Source organism: Ips typographus, linkage group LG5 (genome assembly GCF_016097725.1).
Source record: "Ips typographus isolate SLU linkage group LG5, UJ_Ityp_2.0, whole genome shotgun sequence".
NCBI lineage: Eukaryota > Metazoa > Arthropoda > Insecta > Coleoptera > Curculionidae > Ips > Ips typographus.
In genome coordinates, this window is record NC_138426.1 from 3,609,424 (window position 1) to 3,634,393 (window position 24,970).

The 24,970-nt window shown below is 38.9% G+C and overlaps 3 protein-coding genes across 3 annotated transcripts in view; 1 reads left to right on the top strand and 2 right to left on the bottom strand.

Moving 5' to 3' along the window:
* LOC145729838 (DNA repair protein RAD50-like) overlaps positions 1 to 16,158 on the top strand; it is a 61,067-nt gene extending 44,909 nt beyond the window's left edge. The window contains exons 4-7 of the mRNA XM_081980761.1: positions 2,791 to 3,604; positions 5,865 to 8,269; positions 12,837 to 13,113; positions 15,575 to 16,158. Coding sequence (XP_081836887.1) covers positions 2,791 to 3,604; positions 5,865 to 8,269; positions 12,837 to 13,113; positions 15,575 to 15,963 — 3,885 coding nt within the window. The 3' untranslated portion in view covers positions 15,964 to 16,158. The remainder of the gene's footprint in view (positions 1 to 2,790; positions 3,605 to 5,864; positions 8,270 to 12,836; positions 13,114 to 15,574) is intronic.
* Positions 1 to 24,970, bottom strand: part of LOC145729840 (uncharacterized) — a 52,640-nt gene that overhangs the window by 18,413 nt on the left and 9,257 nt on the right. The window lies entirely within an intron of this gene.
* On the bottom strand, positions 23,155 to 24,426 carry LOC145729839 (uncharacterized). Its single transcript, XM_081980763.1, has one exon. The coding sequence runs from the start codon at positions 24,405 to 24,407 to the stop codon at positions 23,172 to 23,174; it is 1,236 nt and encodes a 411-aa protein (XP_081836889.1). The 5' UTR covers positions 24,408 to 24,426; the 3' UTR covers positions 23,155 to 23,171.

Here is a 24,970-nt window from a genome sequence, read left to right on the forward strand (position 1 = left end):
TCCTATCGCTATTCCAGAAATGCGTAATGTTCGACGTGCTATGGTCTCCAGAATTGAAAATGATATTAGTATGTTTGAGAGGTTTTCAAGTTTTGTGCGTCTTCGTTTTTACGATAATTGTAAATTGCCAAAAGCAAATAGAGTAACTGGTAGTTTGACAGTTTTAGAATTAAATAGTTCTTTAAACATCTTGGTTAAGATTGCACAATCTTGCGACTTTGCAGACGAATTAAATTCCTTTAAAACTGGAAAGTCAATTGCTCACACTAGTAAATTGACGTCATTAAACCCCTTCTTAGACTCTGAAGGTATTCTTAGAGTAGGTAGCCGTATACAAAAGGCCTTTATTACGTATGATCAGAAGTGTCCCATAATCTTGAATAAAAATAATTTTTTGGCAATTTTAATCATCAATTACGAGCACCGAAAAAACCTACATATGGGTCCCCAAAATTTGCTTTCTAATATCAGATCACAATTTTGGATTCTCGGTGGCATAAACTTTGTTAAAAAGGTTCTAAGAAATTGCATAATTTGTTTTAAAGTAAAGCCGCGAAGCTTAAACACTTTAATGGGTGAATTACCTTCTGCCCGTCTTACGCCTACTAAACCATTTTTTAACAGTGGCGTGGATTATGCTGGACCATTTAATATTAAATCGTCAAAATTGCGAGGAAGCAAAACATTGAAGGCTTATTGTTGTATTTTCGTTTGTTTTGTTACGCGAGCTGTTCATATAGAGGTTGTATCGGACTTAACTACAGAATGCTTCCTTAACGCTTTAAAAAGATTTATAGCTCGGAGAGGGAAATGTAAAAATATATATTCAGATTGCGGCACAAACTTTGTGGGTGCACACAACCAATTAAAACAGTTTTCTCATTTTTTAAAGAATTCAAATTTAAATAGAGATATAATAGAATATTTATCCAACGACAATATTAACTGGAATTTCATACCACCCAGATCTCCGCATTTTGGTGGATTGTGGGAGAGTTGTGTGCGCCAAGCAAAGTACCATCTAGTTCGTACGGTAGGAAATGCCTCTTTGACGTTTGATGAATTATACACTGTATTTAGTCAAATAGAAGCTTGTATCAACTCACGGCCCCTGAGCCTGTTGTCTAACAATTCGCGCGACCTGGCACCCCTAACACCAGGTCGGCGAACCGTTAGTAGCTATGCCTGAAGCCGATGTCACCGAATTAAATATAAACCGACTCGATCGGTACCAGCATTTAAAATACATTGTTCAGCACTTTTGGAAACGCTGGCACAAGGAGTGTCTAACGGAACTAAGTCGAAGAAATAAGTGGAAATTTCAAAGCGGCGTAACTTTGAAGGAAGGGGACTTAGTAATCCTGAAGGAGGACAATCTGCCACCCCTAAAGTGGTCGCTGGGACGAGTAGTAAGGCTTTACCATGGTGCAGATGGTGTTGTGCGGGTAGTTGATTTGAAAACCGAAAAGGGTGTGTTTAAACGTGCAGTGGCTAAAGTTTGTTTGTTACCTATGGAATAGGTAACCCGAACTATAACTTTAATTGATTTTATTTAGTTTGTAAGTAAATATAAGCGTTCGTATTAAGAAACTTAGGTTAGTGCGAGTTGTTAAGGGGTATAATTTCCTGGCCAAATGTTTGTTTATATTGAAAGATGTTACTTTCAAGGGGGGCGGTATGATACGGCCCTGGCCTTTTTAAGCCAATAGGCGCCGAGTCACGCGATCGCGGAGGGGCGATTCTTTCGGTTGTAGAGGTAGCAGCGAAGAGTAATGTTGTTCAACCATCGCTTGTGATTTCAATAATTAAATTAATAAATACAGTTAAACTACAAAATCCGAGTCGTTATTCCGCCAAGGGAAATTGATGAAGTGTCGCCATTGATCCATACATCGATTATTACAAGGAATAAGTGCAAAATCGGTTTCTAACCGCAACATTTGTCATACTGCATAACACACTCAAATCTACCTTAGAAAACAATGATGTTGAAGTACCTACCTATGGAACTGTATTAAACTAACCACAAAGCAAATTGGAATTCCTAGTTTATGAATCTTTGGAAGTCCATACAACCTGAGAATCTGAGAATTGTCTAGGAGGAGAAATTAATTGTCGTCAAGAAACTGCTCAAAATAAGAATTGCATTTTGTATTTGTTGAGTGGGTTTTGGTTTAGTTCATGAAATCGTTAGTTGTCCACGAAGAAGGTTTCAACCTTGGAGACATCTTATTTAAGATTACTAGAGAACTGTCTTCGTCTGCTGTAGTAATAAAATCATTATTTTGCTTCATGGATTTTAAATTTATAACGTGTCAGTGCTGCTGAATATATTATACCTTCCACCCAAATGCCGCTTTCAAGTTTCCAAAAATATGATTTCTGATGTTAACTTTAGTTTTAGAATTATCAGAAAAGCTTGCAGTTGCCACGTCCGACTATTATAAGATATTAAGTTACAGTATTTTATATTTTTATTCGAGTTGTTTGAATTTGGAGTCTGTTTTCAAAATACGTTTCTTATATTTTTATCATATCGGTGGTGTCAGTACAATCAATACCTCTATAAGTATCTCCTTTCACAATTTAACAGAAATAACAACACTTTCACCATGTTCCATCATATTAGTATTGCATTTTTCATTTTGACACACAAAGTATTTGTTCATATGATACTACTGTTGCGGTTTGATCTACCTGATAATTCGCAAGTTTTTTAACCAGAAGCAACCAAAATCTTGACTTGACCTAAATAAATGTTTGTTATAAATTATTTTTTCTTTATTCCAGAATATGGCATTACTCGATCGTGTTGCTATCCAGGGCGTGAGAAGTTTCAGCACTGAGCGCGAGGAAAAGTTAAAGTTTTTCACTCCTGTCACACTACTTCTCGGACAAAATGGTTGCGGCAAAACAACGATAATTGAATGCATCAAATACGCTCTAACCGGCGATTTTCCACCTGGTACAGATAATGGCAGAGGATTCGTCAACGATCCAAAAATGTCCAACCGATGCACGACTAAAGGTTCAATTAAACTGCTATTTAAAGACGGTAAAGGAAACTCCATTACGGTCGGAAAGTTTCTTGAAGTGACCACACTAGCCGGCGGTAAATTGAGATTTAAAAGCGGACAAATACACGATATGTCAGGAAGAGGCTTGGACGCAAATATGTTCTGTGCTCAGAAACTGAACGTTTCGAAAGCAATTCTAAACAACGTGATATTTTGTCATCAAGAGAACGCGTCTTGGCCGCTAGAAGAAGCGACGAAATTAAAAAAAAAGTTTGATGAGATATTCGGATCTACGGACTACAACAAATGTATAGAAAAATTCAGAAAACTGATCAAAAGTAAAAAGGTCGAACTGCGCGTGCTTGAACAGCAAGTCAAACAGAGAGAGTTGCAAAAGAAAAACACTGAGAAATTGCGGGAATCTGTTTGTGAAAAGGAACTTCGGTTAGAAAATGTTGAAAAGGAGATTGAAGAAAAGCGAAAAGAAATTGAACCACTTCAGAAGAGATTGGACGAAATTAATGATATTGTCGATACGTTGAGTACCACTTACCAAAAGATCACCGGTTTGGAGACCAGGTTGAAAGGTTTGTATAAACTGTGTTTTTAATTGATTTAATTCCAGTCCAGGGTTGATCTGTACATTTAGATAGTTTGTAGAGAATTTTAAATTTTGTCGGATCTGATTGGCGTTTCAAGATAAGAGCTACTCCGTCTGGTGATCAGTTTTGAAAACAGTTTCGGGCATTCCAGCTGTCATTTCTCCGTTTGTTTACATTGATTTTGGTTAGGAATTTAGCACTGAGTGTTATATTATTTATAATGTTAGGTTAGGAACCCGATCTTAGTTCAACTGGCGCTGCGATCTGAGTTCGGTTTTCAACTTGGAGCGTACCGCACGTCAGTTTCGTGGGTGCCATTTTTTGCCACTAAGATATCACGTTTCTTGAAACGGTGTTCAGGGAAATTTGAAGTTGACGACCGAATTCCGCAGCCGATCGAGTGGAGATGGTGGAATCTCTAAGTGGAAACGTCGATTCCTAAAAGTCTACGGGGAATTGTCTTGTGCGGTGCACTTCCAAGAGGCGGAAAGGGTGAAAACCTAGGAGAAGACCACGTGGATGTGACAGTGACGGTTATAGTTTCCACGAGGAATGACTATATCTTTACTCACTGATTCTGCCTTTAATCATTTTTTTTGACTTTTTTGTGTGTGTAAAGTATTTTTTGTGAAAAGCACTGAAAGGCCTGCCTGGGGATGACTTAAAGTCAGACAAATCCTGGGCAGAAAGAAAACCTCTAGCAAATTGCCCCTAAAGGGAGCAGAAGCCAATCCTGCCCCTGTTAGTTGGGGGGTTCATGAAGGAAGGAAGGCGCTGCGATCTTAACTTGAAACGCCAATAAATTGCTCTCGAGGTAGATCTGTAGAGACAACAATTTTTGAGTTTTCGGATGCTCTGGAGGAGGAAAATCTTTATGCAGAGCTGTTCCTCGATTTGTTCAAGGCTTTCGACTGCCTCAAACACAAAAGTCTACTTTGTAAACTTAATAGATACGATATTAGGGGATGTGCTTTGTCGTGGATAGAGTTTTATTTCCACGTACTCAGTATGTGACAGTAAAGGACAAAAAATCAGAGAGCTTTCAAATTAACTAGGGGTATACTGGGCCCTCTTCTTTTTATTATTTATTTCAATGATCTGCCACATGCTCTTCATAACAGTTACTGCTTAATAAACTATTCAGATGATACTAATTTGATCATAAAAGAAAACAGTCTGTCAAAGTTAGTATTGAGGGTAGAAACACAATGTAATTTGATAAAGAGGCGACTTGAGGACGAGTGTCTCAATGTTTACTTAACGGAATTTCGAAATTCGGACACCAAACTTGTGAGTGCCTGGAAAAAAATCAACTTTCTGCATTCTCCTTGACAGAACTCAACAAAACTTTAAAGGAAAAAGTTGTAGCAAATTTAGTTTTTTACCCAAAAACAAATAGATACATTTTGCTCTGGCAGGCAATTCTCGGCGGGGGAGTCACACTCTTGTTATAACTCTAATTATAACATATTATCATATTCTGTCAATCTTCCTCTCGAGACAAGTGTGACTCCCTCGCCGAAAATCGGTCTTTTGGAGGACCTTAGATGAGAAATATTTGCAAGAGAACGTTCAGTGAGGACGGAACATTAACCCTCCGTAACTCGGCTACTGTGCAATATTCAAGGAAATGTTATGAGACTAAAGTTGTAGGGAATTTAATTTTCTACAAAAACCCTGAGCCTTTTCTACTAAAACAGCCTCAGAACGGAGTTATTTTCGAAAAACTGTGGCCAAACTTGCGGTTTTTGCTATCTGTTGTAACATTTAGTGCTCTTTATATTGGCAGTAATATTGGCATGGGTGGTAGTTGATTTTTGTTGAGTAAGGCAGTAAAATAGTAAAATTTCCGGTTGCGCAACTTGCGGTCTAATCTTAGGCGATTTGTACACATGTAGGGAAATCTTAAAAACCTCAAGATAAGAAAATAGAATTACTGCAAATTAATGCTCTAGGCAAAGTTGAAATATAATTTTGTAAGTGACTTGTATTAGTGTGCCAACACGGATGTGACGTCATTCCACATGTTGGACAACACTTCAAATCTGATCAAAATCTTGAGACAAACTATCAAATGACGCCACATCCGGTTCGGCAGGCTGACACATACAAAGGTTATCTCCATCTTTGTCTAGAGAATTGGCTTCCATTAAGTCTCTTTTCTTATCATAAGATTCCTTTGTATAATTTTGAAATCTCCATACTTAAAAAGCATTGAAAACAATCATTTTTATCCCTTGTTTAGGTATTATGGAGAATCAAGAAGCCTTGAAGAAGCACTTAGTAGATGAGTTTCCCGGAACCGACGAGGAACTAGAAAAAGAAAAATCAGATTTCGGAACATTCCAAACAAACATCAAAAAAGAAATCCAACTAAAAGAAGCTAAAAATGCGACTATCGACGCAAAAATAACAGAAATCAACCAAGTGATCCAGAAACGTCAGGTATTGTTTGGCCAACTTAAACAAGAAGAAGCCGAACAACTGAAACGTTACAAAGAACTGGAACAACTATTGGAAAAGGCCAAAGCGAAATACGCTTTTAATTCCACAGAAGATGACACAACTGACGACATAATATACAAGCTTAAGGAAGTGCTTAAAGGCCAGGAAATCGTTTTTGACAAGTTTCAAAAAACTATAGAAACAGAAGAGAATCAACTACAATCAATAATAGATGGTGTTCGATCTAGATTGGCAGCTTCCCAAGAAAGTTTTGCTTCAAAGACCAGACATATCTCAGAAATCAATGCAAAAACTAAAGAAGCACAGATGAAGCTAAATCGTTTGTCACTGGCTAACGGTCAGCTGGCATCAATGGAGAAGAAAATTGCAGAGGCAGAACAGAACTTAGCAAAACGGAAGTCAGGATTTAACGAATTTGCGGAAATACAAGAACTGGAAAACCTGGAGGCTAAAGTCAATCAAATTGAAGGAAACATAAATAAACTGGACAAAGAATATCGTGTTTTGCAACAGAATTACGTTACAGAGCAAAAGATTGACTCGGAAAATGTCAATTTATTTGAAAAACGACATGAAATAGAGAATCTGACTGAAAAACATGAACAAGATTTTAAAATCCTTTTCGAGACTGATATTCCGAAAGAAAATTTCGAAGATTCCGTCAAAATGATTCAAAAAAGGGAAGAAGCTAAAGCCAAATCTCTCACTACCAACGTTTCCACTTTGGAAAAAAATGTAGCATCTCTAGAGGCTGGATTAAAACATGTCTCCGAAAAATTGCAGAGTCACAAAAACGAACTGGCTAGAGACAAAAGCAAAATAGAAGCTTTGTGCAAAGGACGGGACTTCAATGAAGTCTTGAATAGCTGCTTCACTAAAAAGGAACAACTTCAAAAAGATAAAGGTGCTTACCGCTCAGCAAAAACCTTGTTCGAACAATTTATCAATCAGTTTGAAGAAGAACAACCTTGTTGTCCAGTTTGTTCCACAGATTTTTCGTCAAAGAAATCTGCAGTTCCTGGAGTAATCAACACCTTAAAGAAAAAAATCGAAGATTTGCCACGTAAACTCCAAGCAACAGACATCCAACTTAAAAAAGAAGAAGACTTATACAACAAACTGCAACAGCTGAAACCTGTTAGCGAAAACATTGAAATTCTCGAAGGAGCGAAAATACCACTTTTGGAAGAGGAACTGCAAGAAAAACAGGAGAAGTTTGAAGATTGCCAACTGCAATTAGTGTCCATCAAACAAGAATTGTTGATTCCTCAGAATTTGGTAGACACTTGCAGGAAGGTAGTCTTTGATGCAGCTTTACTTGATCGTATAAGTATCGAGATTAAACGTAGCGAGCAACAGATTGAACTCTTAAAACAAGAATTGGTGACCGTTCCCTCAAATCGCACTTTGACCGAAACGGAAACTGAACTTTCTAAATTGAAAGCCGAACTTACAGACTTGAGACGGCAGTATAAATCAAAACGTGAATTGTTTGACGAGACTAAACAGCAGATTCAAGATTTAAACGATCGTTACCAAAATGAAACCAAAAAAAAGTTGGAACTACAATCAAAATTACAGGAATTACCTATGTTTCAACAAATGATTAGTGAAAACAAAAAACAAATCGAACAGCTAGAACAACACGAAAAAAAAGAACTAACTAAAGTGATATCTGCGCTACAAACTGAACTAACTGAAGCCCAGAACAACAAAACAACAAAAATGATCTCTAACAAAAAGCTATTAGAGGAACGCAGAACTGATTTGTTGGCCTGCAAGAAGCTCACAGACGAAATAGATAAGTTACGTTCAATCATAGAAAAGTACAACGAACAGGGAGTACAGAAGAAAGTGGAGAACACCCTAAAAGAACTAGAAGAATGCAAGAACAACATTGAGAAACTGAAAGAAACTAAAAAAATTTTGAACAATGCTATATTGAAAAGTCGAGAAGAGTTAGCGAGTCAGGAGGGACGACTAAGGTTTTTGAATGATAATATAGACTTAAGGAGTAGCAGGATCAAGAGTAGACAGTTGGAGAGTGAAATCAGGGAGCTAAAACAACAAGTCGGACAACACAACAATCGGACAATAATTGAAGAGAGAAGGAAACAGATGCAGAAGCTGGACCAAATGCAAAGTGAAATTAATCGGAAAACTGGAGAAGCGGACACTCTGAAGGTAATTTATTAATTATTTTTGTCTTTTACCGGGGGTCACAAATCAAAAATGCAGCTGGAAGCATGGGAATTTCGGAATTGTCCTTGTTTTAATTGCTTCTTCTGGTGTCGTACGCTTCTTAGCGCGTTAGCGTTTTGTTCACTGGACAATATAAGTGTTTCTTCCTCGACTCTTTTGAATATCGTGGCGGCTGTTTCACCAGTCTCGGATATTATGGCGTAGCCAAGAGTGTTGTTTCCGTCGTCGTCTTCTTTTTCCGTCTTTTGCCATTAGTATAGTTTTTAGTAGATTGTGGTTGTTGGTTGTAGACCTCGGAGAGTTTGTCTTAGGTAGGATGTTTTTTGTTGTTTTATGACGTCGGTGTGATTACGGTCGGTGTGTGCTCTCTATATGAATTACTCATCTTTGATGACATGTTCTATCCATGGAAGGTTTTGTTCTTTGGTTATCAAACCTTATAGCATCTGATGAGCCGTAATACGGCGAAAGGGGTCAAGGGATTGGGATTGATAAACAGAAAACAAAACCTCACCATTGTTAGTATAGGCCATATGTAACACATCATCACACGAAGACGAAGCCTCAGTGGCACCTCTTGTCGCAAAAGGTAGGTATTAAACTTGGTAAACGTTGCGAGCAGTGGCTCTTCTTCTTCTTCTTCATTCTTGATCTTAGGCGAATTGCCTGTTCAATTATCGTCCACTTGGGTGAGGCTGTCGCTCCATCGTTTCCTGAGGCGCCCAACGTCTCTAGTCCCACTAGAGCTCTTGCCCTCCTGCTTATGTGTTTATTCCACTACTTCCTGTTAGCTACCCATTCATTGATGGTTTTGATATTCTCGCTTCTCTCTCTATCCAGCAGTGACATCTCAGCTGCCTTTAAGAGTCTTTTCGTTTTTGATGTTTCTGGGCTGGTTTCTGCGGTATATGTCACATCACCGGACTCACGACGGTTTCGTAGATCCTCGATTTAGTATCCGTTCCCATACTTTTATTGCACCATATTGTATTCAGGCAGCTAGCTATTCTAATTGTTTTTGTTGTTTGATCTCTCACCTCTGCTTCAATTTCACCAAAGCCGAAAAGTTTTATGCCAAGGTAGTTAAATTTTAGGTAGTCAAGTTCAAGTTTGCATCTTAGAGAGGTTTTTGATGTTGTTAAGTACTTTGTTTTGGTCGATGATATTTCCATATTTAGGGACTTGGCTGTTAGTTTGAATAAGTATAACTCCTTGTAAATTATCTTCATTTTCTGCAATGAGTACGGCATCGTCTGCATAACACACTATTGTAATTTCTGCATTTCCCATTGTGTATCCCTTTAAGCTTCGAACATTTCGAAAAATTTCTTTCATTATTAAATTGAAAAGGGTAGAAATCGGGGAGTCTCTATTGGTTCTGTGAAGTCTTATATTTATGCTCGTTTTAATGAGATTGTGTGGGATTTGCCAGTTGTAAAGGAGATGCAGAACGTCTTTCAGCTGGACAAGGTCAAATGCTGTAGTTAGACCAACAAAACATACAAACGCTGGCTTGTTGAATTCAATCGATTTATCCACTATTTGTCTCAATACGATCACGGCGCCTGTGCAAGATCTTCCCGATCTGAATCCCTGTTTGTCCGCCAACGATGTATTTTAATTACTTTACTTGTTAGTTTTAGGGCAGTGCTTAAAAGGTTTATTCCTCTATAATTTTATGGTATTTTTTTCCCTTCTTTGAACGTTAGGATAGTAGTTCTGGTTCGCCATTCATGTGGGATTTTGGGTTGATATATAATTTTCTGTATTAAAATTGTTAATTCTTCTATTAGAAGATGCCCACTGTATTTGTGCAATTCGTTTTGAATGCGGACTTGGTGGGCGCTGTTTCTGCTTCTTAGTTTCTGTAGTGCGTTACTTTCTGCATCTGCGTTAATAGCTATTTCCGGTGTAGTGGACTCGCCTACCATGTTTGTCGTTTTAATTCCGGTTAAATATCTGATCCACTCTTCCGTTTTTTATGTGGGCTGGTGCAGTTTATTAACCTCGTTTCTCTGCGATCTTACCAATCGCCTAAGCCAAAGCCGTGCCCAAAGTATTTGAACTTATTCACCCTCACGATCTGGCTATTGTCGATATAGAGTTTTTTGTTGTCTGATCACAATCATCCGTTTAGTTTTGTTTATATTCATATCACGGCCAAACTTCTTGCTATTTGCGTTTATGACACATTCAATGGCTTGTCGATCTATAATGTTATCTGCTAAGATCGCCGCATCGTCAGCGTATCTTAAGTTGTTGATGGAATGCTTCACCTTGAGTTAGTATTATCCTTTAGTGCTAGTTGAAATATCTTTTTTGTGTATATGTTGAACAGAAGTGGTGACAATACGTATCCGTGTGAGGTGAATCATGAATTCGTAGTTTTGCTGTTTGATTCCAGTAGAGTTTGCGTATTATTTGAATATCTTTCTCATCGATGCCAGCTTCTCGTAGGATGGGTATTAAAAAATCGTGTTTCACTTGGTCGAAAACGTTTTGGTAGTCGATGAAGCATACAAAATTGTTTCTCCGTTGGTCATGTATCACACATTGTGCACTTCAGCACATCAGTTGCATGCAGTACAAGGCCTATCGCATACCTAAACCGTTTTTGAAACCAAACTGTGTTTTGCAAATAGTATATTCTCTTGTGGATTATTTGTAGAAATGCTTTTAGTGCATGACTCCTAAGGCTAATAAGTCGGAGGTCTTTGCTTGTTTTCGCATTTGATTTTTTGGGGATAGTGATAAAGGTGGAGATTAAACGCCAGTCGTTTGGGATCTCGCCGTTCTCATATGTTAATTGTTGTCTATCATCTTCAAGTGATTTCCAGGTGTATAATAGTCTTCCTCTCTTTCTTTTTATTCCTTCTTTCAAGTCCATGTCTTCCCACAATACCGTCCATCGAGGATCTACCCAGTTTCACGTTGAAGGCACCGATTATTATACAGATTTCGTTCTTTAAGACAGTTTTTAGCATTAATTCCCGCAGTTTGTAGTATTGTTCGACTTCTTCAGTGGGTTTATCGGCTGTGGGTGCATAAAGTAATATGTTTATGTCTATCGCCATTCCCGCCAGGTTGTGAGTAAAGTGCGGTGTAAATTAACTGTGATTGATTGTTAGATCTAAGTTTGATACGTCAAAAGACGTTTTTAGATGATTTTTCATTTAAAAGGTTTTTCAAACAAAATGACGTCAAGTCTAGAACTACCAAACTTATCGATAATGTATGGAGAGTATTTCAAAGAAAATGATGTCAGTTTCTAGAAAAAGTAACTTTGTAGCTTGCAAATTGGGAAATATGTCAAAACAAAACTACGTACAATTTAATAACTTGTACTCTTTGGTTTTACTGAAACCAAAACAAGCAAAAAGACTTAGCTGCTTATGCCTTTCTACGCTTAAGGCCGATTCAGGGTTCCGCAAAGGTATGAGGTACGAGGTAACAGTAAACCGTAAAACAATTAAACAGTTCATATATTATACATTCATTCATAGTGCCACGAATGGAAAATCCATTAATTTAAAAGATGGACTTATTATTTAAAAGTATAAATTCATTAAATCAAAGCAGATATTCGGAGATTGCAAAATAATAAAATGCGCGAGGCAAGGTCACAGTCAGAATGCACATAGTGCATCAACGCTATTTTTAGCGATGACAAATCACCGCTGCTGCTATGCGGAAAGAGGAAGCGGGGTACGTCAGCCAATCAATCGGGTATAAATTAAGCTCGACGTGCGTTGGTAAGGAGACGGTCGGAGACTCCGCCTCATAACACCATGATGTAGTCGTCCCGAATTCTGCAACCCGCACCGGATTCGTAAATTATTTGAATAGTAAACCATTTTCTAAATTATAATAAATCGCGAGTGCCAAACCCTCCAGAAAGCTGCCCTCATCATTGTCTAGCAAATGCAAGTATAATCTATTTAATTATTGTAATATTTCGTGCATGTAAAAGGTATTGTTTAAAGTGTTACTTTTGGGAATTACTTTTGGTTTATCAAAGTAATAAACGCACGTCTCGTTTAACTTGTTGGGCCAAAAGGGCTTTACAATTTAAACGTGACAATAGTTTTAGTTACAGAAAACTATGAATAAATTTGTGACATATCAAACTGTTTAATTTCCTTACTGTTTACTGTTACCTTTCACCTCATACCGTTACGGAACTCTGAATCGGCGTTTATTCGGGGGTAATATCCCTAGTGCATTTAAGTTTTCCGGAAAAATTAGATGCCCGAGGGATATTTGGTAAGATTATTTCCTGAGTTAAATAAACATTTTATTTTAATTAAAACAATAAGAACAATAATTAATAAGAACAATAACTTTCAAGCTAGAAAGGGTAACACTATTCTTTATGTTGCTGTGAGGAGTGTGAAATTTTTTGCTGACAGAAAAACTGCTGACAGCTAAGTTGACAGTTGTTAAGTGATTTTTCCACTTAAAATTTACATTTGTTATACTAATTCTTGATAGCGATTGGTCAAAATTGATAGGAAGGAAATAATCAAAAATAAATTCGGGCGTATTTCAGGAATTAATAAAAACAGGACACACTGAACTAAACAAGAAAGAACATAGAGAGGCTAGTCAATCACACAAGGAGCTGGCACGCCAGTTCATTGTTGATCAAACAGTTATAAAGGACCTGGAAATATACACTGAAGTTTTGGAGCTATCAGTGCTGAAATTCCACAAGGAACGAATGGGCCAAATTAATTTAACAATTCGAGAACTATGGAGAGACATCTACAAGGGCAACGACATCGACTATATAGAAATCAAAACATCCGATGATCTGGGAAGTGCAGGTAATTTAAACTGTAATATCTTTGTTTTGAAAGCAAATATTAGTTGAATGCTGCTCTAAAAAAAAAAACATTTTCCGCTCTATAGCAATGGGGTTGACGTTTGCATAAGAACGCTTGGCATACAGGGTGATTTTTTCGACATTTAGTGAAGAAAACTAGTAAAAAACTCTTTCTCTCGTTATTATTCATTTGCAGAAATTTATTTTTTAAAGTGCAAGAGAATGATGAAGAAAAGGGTGATAAACGCACATTAAAAGCAAAAAATTAGGCAATGGAACGACATTAAAGAACACTTTTCTTACGTCACGTGATAGCTGTCATAATTGTCAAAATCGGTTCACCAGTGACTGACTGAAACTTTAAAATTAGAAATAGTTGATAAATTACACTGAAAGTTGTGCTTTAAGCTCTATGGAGCCAAATTTGACTTTGATTGTTGGGACGTTAAGGCACACTTTAATATACTGCTGGCCTCACGGGACAGCTGTCATAACTGTCAAAACTAACTCACCAGTGACCTGAAAGTCTGAAATGCCAAATAGATGTGTTTCTTCGAGGAATTGCACTGTAAGTTGCGTTTACAGCTCCATGAAGCCAAATTTGTTAGTTCTGACGTTAAAGAACACTTTGATACTAATGTCACTTAGCGTCATAACTGTCAAATTTCGCTCCATAGAACTATAAATACAATGTACAGTGTGATTTATCCAAGCGGTAAAACTTATTTAGATTGGTAATTTTTCCGTCACAGCTGCGTGATTTTTGACAGCTGTCAGGTGACGTAAAACACATATCAAAGTGTCTGTTAATGTTACAACTGGTAAATTTAACTTTGTAGAGCTATAAATACAACTTGCATTGCTCATTATCAAAGAAATATAACTAATTTGCGTATTTTAGTTGTACGTTATCGCTGAATGACTTGACAGATGACAGCTGTGTTGCGTGTGTGTCAAGTGAGTGTCAAATTTGGGGCTTTAAAGATGTAACTACAACAACTCCAAAAATGTGCTTAAAACAGTCATTTTCTCACTCCAAGTGAGTTTTACAGGTGATTTCGTCATTGATTGTCTTTTCAAACTGTGTTTCTTGCAGTGCGAACTTTGACACCGCTTTTCTCCCTGGCTGTACCAAATTTTGTAGTCTTTTTTTCAGGTTATCGGATAGGAAATTTAATGATGATTCCAAACATGCGCTTAAAACAGTCATTTTCTCACTCCAAGTGAGTTTTCCAAGTGATTTTGTCTTTGTATGTCTTTTCAAACTGTGTTTCTTGCAGTTCGAACTTTGACACCGCTTTTCTCCCTGGCTGTACCAAATTTTGTAGTCTTTTTTCAGGTTATCGGATAGGAAATTTAATGATGATTCCAAACATGCGCTTAAAACAGTCATTTTCTCACTCCAAGTGAGTTTTCCAAGTGATTTTGTCTTTGACTGTCCTTTAATCCGTGTTCAAGTTTCAAACCACAATTTTAACTGATTTGAGAATTTGTTACATCAAACCAGTTACGAAATATTTGGCAGTGACCAAAAATGTTCCTAATCAACTCCGTAACTCAGCACTTTGGCACTCAGTGTTTTTGGTCACCCTGTACGCAATTTTGCAGATAGAATTTTTTGCTCAACACCGCTGGAAAAAGGAGCTCAAGACGGTTAATTTAAGTGGTTTAACTTCGCCGAACTCCCAAAAATAACCGAGTTACAGGGTGCTCAGATTGATTTGAAAATTTGTTGTATCAAACTGGTTTTTGCTAAAAAACTCAAAAACGGTGAAGTTAACGAAAAATTTGACAGTGAGTAAAAATGTTCGTAAATAATTGCTCATTCCTGGAAGTTTCACAGTCCGTCAGTGCCGCTACTATACAGGACGTTCATGAAAAGTGTAGTGATTCAGATTTATGACTTTTCAAATTAATGACAGCCATGACAGTAAAATGTGATCTTTCAAGCAAATTTCAATTAGACCCATAAATTTACTCGTAAAATTGGTACATTTTTCTGTCAGACTGAATTTTACTTTACCTTACGGTAAGTTTATGCCCATCATTAGTTTTAATAGTTATAATAAGTGTCACCTGACTATAAGACACGCGGTGAAGTGTCATTTAACGTCACAACAATTTGCGGGGTCTTCATCAAGGAAACGCGACTATTTGACATTTTACAGTTTCACAGCACTGTTTAATGAGTTTTGACACCTATCAAGTGACTATAAGCCTGTCATTAAACGTCATAGCTAGTTCAGTTTGTCAAAGGGGTCCACGTTTTTCCAGTCACACGAATTAAAAGAATCTTGAGCCTTTCGACGTTTCCTAAAGGACTGAATCAAGAGTTTCTTTTCTAAGAAAAAAACATTTTTTGATTTGCGGAGGTTTAGATTTAGTTTAGAATATAATTTACCGTTTTTCGTAAACTCTTCGTAGAGAAAATGACCTCCAAATGTAAATAACTATTGTTTCAGCGTCAAAAAGACGAAGCTACAGCTACAAAGTAGTACAAGTGAAAAAAGGTACCGAACTGGACATGCGCGGTAGATGCAGCGCCGGTCAAAAGGTGTTGGCATGCCTGGTGATCCGAATGGCTTTGGCCGAAACGTTCAGCGCTAATTGTGGCATTTTTGCTCTGGACGAACCGACCACAAATCTGGATCGCGACAATATTATGAGCTTGTGCGACGCCTTGTCGCGGTTAATATCTTTGCGGGAAAATCAAAACAATTTTCAATTAATTATTATCACTCACGACGAGGAGTTTGTGCGCAATTTAACCAGAGATCAAAGCACGTCACATTATTATAAAGTGCAAAGAGATCCGGAAGGATTCTCGTGCGTTACTGCTGAAGTATTGTAATACACGTTGATTGTATTCTAAAGTTTTTAAGTCGGCTAACAATAAGAAGTGTTTAGCAAAAAAAATATATTTTTTTTAAGCCTTGAAAGTGATAATCACTTGGTGGGCAAGGTGTTTTGTTTTTTTTATGTTGTAAGATGTATGTATTACTTTGTTTTTACAAAGAAAAAAATAAATAAACATGTTAATTTGTCTTACTTTGTTTTTTTTTTGGTTCACATACTTGGGTATTTGTCTTTTCGTAATTAGAAGAAGTTCAGTCTTTCAGGTCTCTAAACATAAATTTTCCAAACATTAGATTTTGTCTATCTGATAATATAGAATAGAACAATATTTATTGAGCATCATAAGCGAATACAAAATTGTTGTAAATACGAACGCAAAATTCGAATAGCGTTCTTCCATGGCGCCTACATTGATTATTGCGCTTCGTCGCGCATTCTCTTATACGATAGATTGAAATACTAGTTAAATGCCACTTTGCAATATGTATATTCAGGGGTGAAAAGCTTAGTGGGATTTCACATCAAACGACGTCCTGCCTGGAAGCAGTCTTCTCAGTTTAAAAAATAAAAATACGTACGAAAGTTGCATAGCGCGAATTCATCAGCAGACCTCCGTAAGAAAAACAGTTTTCCATATCGTCGAAAGAAGACAGTATTGTGTTGATTGCTGCTATGATAGCAAAAAGGTGGAAGATAATTTTCTCGTTTTTGGAATCCTTGTTCCTTTCTCTCAATGAGGGCGAGTCTACGTCGGCCGTGTTTTGTAACCTTTCCAGAGCCTTTGATTGCTTCGATGGTGAGACTCTGCTCTACAAATTGGAGGGTTACGGCTTCAGAGGGGTGGCTCGTGCTTGGTTTGCATCCTATCTTAGCGGTCAAACCCAGAGGGTGTACTGCGGGGATAGAGTTTCTGGCATGTTGCCTAATACTTTGGGAGTGCCACAGGGTTTTGTGCTGGGGCCTATTTTGTTTCTCATATTTATAAACGATCTATGCTATCTTTGCGGTGTCCGATTCTTTTCATGCGCAGTGACCATATGTCTCCGATATTAAAACTCTCGGGCTTCCTCAGGCCCGGGTCGTCATCTCTGGTCGCGAAGACTGGGGGAGCGATAGGGCACCACCATTTATGAAAGATGGATCCTGTTGCTTTACTGACGGATCCAGAAAGAACGAACGTGCTGGAGCGAGTGTCTTCGCTGACTCGGGTCGGATTAAAAGACACAGCTCTGGGACAACATGCCACTGTCTTGCAATCTTGTCCTGCGGGCTGGAACTATTGTTCAGTCCCCTAATTGGACAGAATTTCACTATCTGCTCAGAGAGCAGGGTAGTCATCCAAGCACTCAGTGCCGAGAAGGTAAGCTTCCGGCTGGTGCTGGAATGTAAAACAATCCTCGAGACACTCTTGTTGGAAAATAACATCCGCCTCATCTGGGTTCCATGACATTCGATGTTCCTGGCAATGAGGATGCCGACCGGTTGGCTAGATTGGGCGCACAAGTGACGCCTATCGGTCCTGAACCGTTTGTTGGCATCTCAAAGAGTACTGCTACACGCTCCATGGGGGCCTTGGCTAGGCAATTGTTTCACTGCCGCTGGGTTGCCGCCTCGGGCATGAGACAGGCCAAGGAACTCATAGGTAGCCCCAGTGCTCTGAAAATTAAACAACTATTGAGACTCGACAGAAGCAATTTAAGAACGGTGACAGGCTTATTGACCGGTCATTGTCACCTTAGACGACATCAGTATTTGATGGGTGTTGCTGAGAATCCCGAATGTAGGGGATGCTTAGAATATGAAGAAACTTCGGGACATGTCCTTATATGAGCTGTCCTGCCTTCTCTTACGCGCGTATGCGCATACTGGGACAGCCAATGGTGTTGCCCAGGGACATAAAGGACTTATGCCCCAGCAACCTGGTGGCTTTTATAAAGGACACTGGGCTGCTGTAGCTTCCTTACTGGCGAGACGTGACGGGCCCATATAGGAGGCCTAGCTGTCTGGATATTAGGGGTAAATTTACGCTTTTTGCCGACGATGCAACCATTCTTTGGAGTGGGACGGATTCAGCTGCTCTTAAGCGTGTTATTGAGGATGATCTGAATTTGGTGGGCAAATGGTGTTTCGCAAATTTCCTTCGACTTAATCTTGGTAAGACGGGCGTAATGAACTTAAGTGTTCTTTTGTGGTACAACTGTCTGGATAGATGATCTCATCTTTGACAGAGAACAGATTTCTCGGCATCTGCATTGACGAAAATCTAAAATTTGTTAGCCACATCAACGCCTTGAACAGAAAGCTTTCATCGGGCTGCTATGTCCTTAGAGTGATAGCCAGAGAGCTTGATAGTGAGAGCATAAGCAGAAGTGCATATTTTGGGCTAGTGGAGTCGCATCTCCGGTATGGCATCTGTTTTTGGGGTAGCTGTTCTGGTCGGCTTCTCGAATCAGTGTTTGTGCTGCAGAAAAGAGCCGTTCGATATGTCTCGGAGGCTGACCCTAGAGAATTTTGTAGGAACCTCTTTACAAGATTAAAGTTTCTTACTCTAACTGGTATTTTTATACTAGAGACTGCCTGCCTGATACATAAAAAGTTTTGCGAGGATATGTGCCACGCCCCGCTGAGGGCAACCAGAGCGACGAGTATTCTGTCTCACTACCAATACCTAGAACTACTCGGTTAAAACTTCAATAATCTATGGCGGTAAGGCAGTCTTTAATAAGCTGTATGATTGTAATATTATGTAGGTAGTGTTTAATTTGGCTTTGTCAGTAGGAACTTGATTTTTTCGACAATAAAGCAAGCATAATAATAATAATAATGTAGCTGTTGTGCCACATCTCATCTGTACTCAAATTTATGAGTGTATGAGTCTGAGTTATTAAGAATTAAAGCAACAGTGGTCACACACTGTTTTCATCAGCAAAGCTAAACTTTAGCGCCCTCTAAAGGCCAAACGGTGTCAGTTATTGAGTCGAGTTGCCATATTTTTGGAAACCTCAGAATCTGAGCCCTTTTTTACCTTCGTTGACTTTTTGACGTAACTTTTCAAATAGGAGAGTTATTAGGGATTGAAGCAAAATTGTTTACTCTCACTGTTTTCTTCACCAAAGCTTAACTTAAACGCCCTCTAGTGGCCAAACGGTTTTGGTAATTAAGTCAAGTAGCCATATTTTGAAAACCTCAGAATCCGGACTAACTTTTCAAATAACTGAGTTATTAAGAATTAAAGCTGAAGTGGTCACTCTCACTGTTTTCTGCAGCAAAGCTTGAATTGGACGCTCTCTAGCGGCCAAACCGTCCAAGCTATTGACACATATAGACCCATTTTTCGAAACTTCACAGTCTGAACTATCATATGGTGCAAATTTCCTTGAAACAAATGACAACTCTTAAAAAAAATACTAAAAAGAATAGAAAGTAGAAACCGGTCAGAGGATAGGGATTGATAAACAAAAAACAAAACCTTACTATTTTTAACCAATCAGGTCGGTGTTTACTTTGGGGCTGTGGGGCTGTTCCTAGATTTAGGAACGCCATTTGTACTCTCTAATTGATAGAGTTGAGTACAGATGTCACCAGATGTTGCACAACAACTAAAATGACTACTCTAATGGGATTTCCAATAAAAGCGCATAATGCTGACAAGCTAAATTATTAGACCTTACTCATTTGTAATACTAAATTCTTAATTTTTAAGGTAACTTTTTTATTTGCCATTTTGAGGATTTGTTAATTTTGTAAAATCACGTGCTTTTTACACAACAGCTATATTATTATTATTTTGCTTGCTTTATTGTCCAAAAAATCAAGTTCCTACTGACAAAGCCACAAAGCAAATTTCATAATATTACAATCATACAGCTTATTAAAGACTGCCTTACCGTCGTAGATTATTGAAGTTTTAACCTGAGTAGTTCTAGGTATTGGTAGTGATACAGAATACTCGTCGCTCTGGTCGCCCTCAGCGGGGTGCAGCACATATCCTCGCAAAACTTTTTGTGTATCAGACAGGCAGTCTCTAGTATAAAAATACCAGTTAGAGTAAGAAACTTTAATCTTGTAAAGAGGTTCCTACAAGATTCTCTAGGGTCAGCCTCCGAGACATATCGAACGGCTCTTTTCTGCAGCAAAAACACTGATTCGAGAAGCCGCCCAGAACAGCTACCCCAAAAACCGATGCCATACCGGAGATGCGACTCCACTAGCCCAAAATATGCACTTCTGCTTATGCTCTCACTATCACTCTAAGGACATAGCAGCCCGATGAAAGCTTTCTGTTCAAGGCGTTGATGTGGCTAACAAATTTTAGATTTTCGTCAATGCAGATGCCGAGAAATCTGTTCTCTGTCAAAGATGAGATCATCTGTCCAGACAGTTGTACCACAAAAGAAAAGTTAAAGTTTATTACGCCCGTCTTACCAAGGTTAAGTCGAAGGCCATTTTCGGAAGGAATACTATTTGCCCACTACATTCAGATCATCCGCAATAACACGCTTAAGAGCAGCCGAATCCGTGCTACTCCAAAGAATGGTGGCAACGTCGGCAAAAGTCGTAAATTTACCCCTAATATCCAGAGAGCTTAAAGTGAGTGAGTGTGTGACGCGGGGGGCTTCTGCCTTTGAAAAACGTATAGGCCTCCTATATGGGCCCGTCACGTCCCGCCAGTAAGGGAGCTACAGCCGCCCAGTGTCCTTTATAAAAGCCACCAGGTTGCTGGGGCATAAGTCCTTTATGTCCCTGGGCATCACCATTGGCTGTCCCAGTATGCGCTTCCGCGCGTGAGAGAAGCTAAGACAGCTCATAAGGACATGTCCCGAAGTTTCTTCATCTTTTAAGCATCCCCTACATTCGGGATACTCAGCAACACCCATCAAATACTGATGTCGTCTAAGGTGACAATGACCGGTCAATAAGCCTGTAACCGTTCTTAAATTGCTTCTGTCGAGTCTCAGTAGTTGTTTAATTTTCAGAGCACTGGGGCCACCTAGAGTTCGTTGTCCTGTCTCATGCTCGACGCGGCAGTGAAACAATTGCATGGCCAAGGCCCAGATGGAGCGTGTAGCCGTACTCTTTGAGATACCAACAAAGGGTTCAGGACCGATGGGCGTCACTTGTGCGCCTATTCTAGCCAACCGGACGGCCTCCTCATTGTCAGGAACATCAGAATGTCCTGGCACCCAGATGAGGCGGATGTTATTTTCCAACTAGAGTGTCTCGAGGATTGTTTTACATTCCAGCACCAGCCGGTAGCTTACCTTCTCGGCACTGAGTGCTTGGATGGCTGCCCTGCTCTCTGAGCAGATATTGATATTCTGTCCAATTAGGGGATTGAATAATAGTTCCAGCCCGCAGGACAAGATTGCAAATACTTGGAAGACAGTGGCATGTTGTCCCAGAGCTATGTGTCTTTTAATCCGACCCGAGTCAGCGAAGACACTCGCTCCAGCACGTTCGTTCTTTCTGGATCCGTCAGTAAAGCAACAGGATCCATCTTTCATAAATGGTGGTGCCTTATCGCTCCCCCAGTCTTCGCGATTAGAGATGACGACCCGTGCCTGAGGAAGCTCGAGGGGGTTAATATCGGAGACATATGGTCACTGCGCATGAGAAGAATCGGACACCCCAAAGATAGCATAGATCGTTTATAAATATGAGAAACAAAATAGGTCCCAGCACAGAACGCTTTGGCAATCCCAGTTGATTAGGTAACATGCCAGAAACTCGATCCCCGCAGTACACTCCCTGGGTTCGACCGCTAAGATAGGATGCAAACCAAGCTCGAGCCACCCCTCTGAAGCCGTAACCCTCCAATTTGTAGAGCAGAGTCTCACCATCGAAGCAATCAAAGGCTCTGGAAAGGTCACAAAACACGGCCGACGCAGACTCGCCCTTATTGAGAGAAAGGAACAAGGATTCCAAAAACGAGAAAATTAGCTATCTTCCGCCTTTTTGCAATCATAGTAGCAATCAACACAATACTGTCTTTTTTCGACGATATGGAAAACTGTTTTTCTTACGGAGGTCTGCTGATGAAGTCGCGCTATGCAACTTTCAAAATCACGTGCTTTTTAAAAAAAAAATTACTTTTAAAATTTTTTCATTTCGAAAAATTGCCTGGTCATGTGACTTCCCGCCATCTCGCATTTCTCTCATTAAAGAAAAAAAAATCACGTGACTTTTCTGCTATTTTCCAATTTTTCAAAAATTATATGGTTCAAGTGTTATTTTCTTATTTTTCAAAATATTAACGGTCACATGATTGCCGTTATTCCAGGATTTTGCACAATTTTTCAAAAAAAGGTTACATGACTTTTTCTGCCATTAGGCAAAATTTTTCAATTTTTTAAGAATTGTCAAGATCACGTGACTCCATCGGCCATTTTTAAAATTTTACATTCTTCTATGACATTTCGACGTAACACGTCACATATCCGAGTTATTTAGGGGCAAAGCAAAAGTAGTCAAAACTACTCTGTCTGGTCTGCAAAGCTTAACTGTGACGCCCTCTAGCGGCCAAACGGTTCAAACTATTGAAGTAGTCTCATTTTTCGAAACCTTGTATTCTGGTCTATCTTTTACCTTCCTTGACTTTTTGTTGTAAATTGTCGAAACCAAGTTATTAACGATTAAAAGCGAAAGTGATTGATTTTAGTTTGATGGCACTTCATCAATCAACAGGTCGATACGATATGGTAGCCATTTTGGTTCGATTGGTGATAAAACAAATTGTGTAATTCAATATTATCTCGGATTGCATGTATGTACGCTGTTAGATTGGCCAATTAAATGTCCACTTTATAGCTCCATGGTAAACACACACACAAAGGTGCAGTTTTGACTACGTTTGTATCCTAAGTAACTCGGTTATTTGACAATTTACGTCGAAACGTCAAGGAAGTTAAAAGATAGTCGAGCCTGTAAGGTTTTCAAAAATATATGGCTTCATCACCTTGTCCCTGCGCGTTAGAGGGCGTCTAAATTTCCCATTGCATACAATGGAGTAGTTTTGACTACTTTTTCTTTAGCCCTAAATAAGTCGCTTATTTGACAATAGTCAGAGAAGAAAAAAGATAGACCAGACGGTGAGGTTTTCAAAAATACAACTACATCACCTTTGTAGCTTTGAGAGTTTGGCCGCTAGAGGGCCTCAAAACAAGAACAGTAAGAAAAGAACAAAACACTCAACACAACAAAATTTTATTGTTTCTTTAAACATTCACTCAAAATACCAAACTCAAAGGCGTGCTTCAGTATATCAGCACTCCTGCTCTTGAACTCCTCTCCACTCAAAACCACATCAATCAAGCCTTCAAACATCTTGGACGTATCTTCCTGATTTGCTACACCACCTTCCTTCAAAGCATCCACGAAATCTTCCTTCTTCAACAACTTGGCCTGCCACAGGTAAATTCCCAGCACCACGCCCATCAGGGCATTCTTCCTCCACTCCTCCACCAGCACCTGGTAAGGGAAGATCTCCTCTGCATCTTCATTTAGCAATTCCAGGGTGGTACTCAGGTGATTGTGGTAGATTTTCAGGTATTTTTCTAAGGAATCCATGTTGGATTTACTTGCTCCAGAATAGAAGAGGTAGGACAAATCGTGGACAGGACTGCCATCTCTGGATAGTTGAAAATCGATTATTTTGAAGTCTTCCAGTTTCCTGGAGGAGTATTTGAATAGGAAGTTGTTGGACCAGCAGTCACCATGGGTGATACAACGATACAAGCCTGAATACTGGAAAGCTTGCTCAACAACCGGCACCACTGCTTGGAACAGTGTCCTGGCGGTTTGGTGTTCCAGACTGGTTTCCTCCAGGTTGTTTATGGCTGAGTTAATCACTTTTTCCATGTTTTTCCTGGTGGAGTCGGTGTTGGTGAATAAATCAAAAACATCCTCAAACCCTTCCATAGTTTCTAGATATTTCTGCTCATTCTGCTTCCTCAGGGCGAAGGACAGTGCATGGAATTGTCCATAAACACCAAAAATCCTTTCCAACTGCTCTTCACTCAAAAACTCCCTTTTATCATGCAATTGGTAACCTTCAGGACTCAAATCCTTCAAAGCTATAAAGGTCTTATCCTGGTCTAACCTGGAAGTGAAGTATTCTGCAGTGTTGTCAAATTGCTCTTTCAATCCTGCATTTTCCTGCAATTTCTGCAACTCTGGCAGGACTTTAGTGTAAAAATTTATTTCATTGTTGAATACTTTGGTGTAATCGTGTTCAAATTTAGGAAGTTTCTTAATAGCCACTTTAAGTGATCGCCCTGTATCTAAATCCTGCACTTCTCCCTTGAAAAATTGGGACAAAAATCCATCACCCACTTGCACAGTACTGTCCGCTTTTACCCGGTAATTTTTTATGGTTTTCACTTTTGCCACTTCATTTAAAATCTCTTCCAGTTGTTCTGTTATACTGGGTGTTTCCGCCATTTTAGTTAATTTAATACTGTATTTAGTCCCGCATTTTATCACCCAAAATAGTTGTTTTATTATCCTTATCTAATCTTAACGAGGTATTACAATATAGTGTCTGATGATGAGTTGGATATCTCGAGAAAAGTTGCCAAGTCATGGAGCAAAAATGGTTTGACCTGTTTTGTTATTACTTTTTGACGCTCTCTAGCGGACAAACGGGCTAAGTTACAAGGTCACATTAAATCACATTTTTAGTAACCTCACAGTCAGGACTATCTTTTTCCCTTCTTGACTTTTTGCTGTAAAGTGTTAAATAACTGAGTTATTCAGGATTAAAGCAAACGTAGTCAAAAACAGCACTCTGGTCTGCAAAGCTTTATTTTGACGATTTTACTTGACTTATATTTGACTTTATTTTTGAAGTCATGTGGTCATATTTTTGAAAATCTCTGAATCTGGACTATTTTTTTACTTTACTGACTTTTTGACGTAGCTTTTTAAATAACCAAGTTATTTTATGTTAAAGCATAGTCAACAGCACTTTGGTCTGCACAGCGTACTTTTAATGCCCTCTTGTG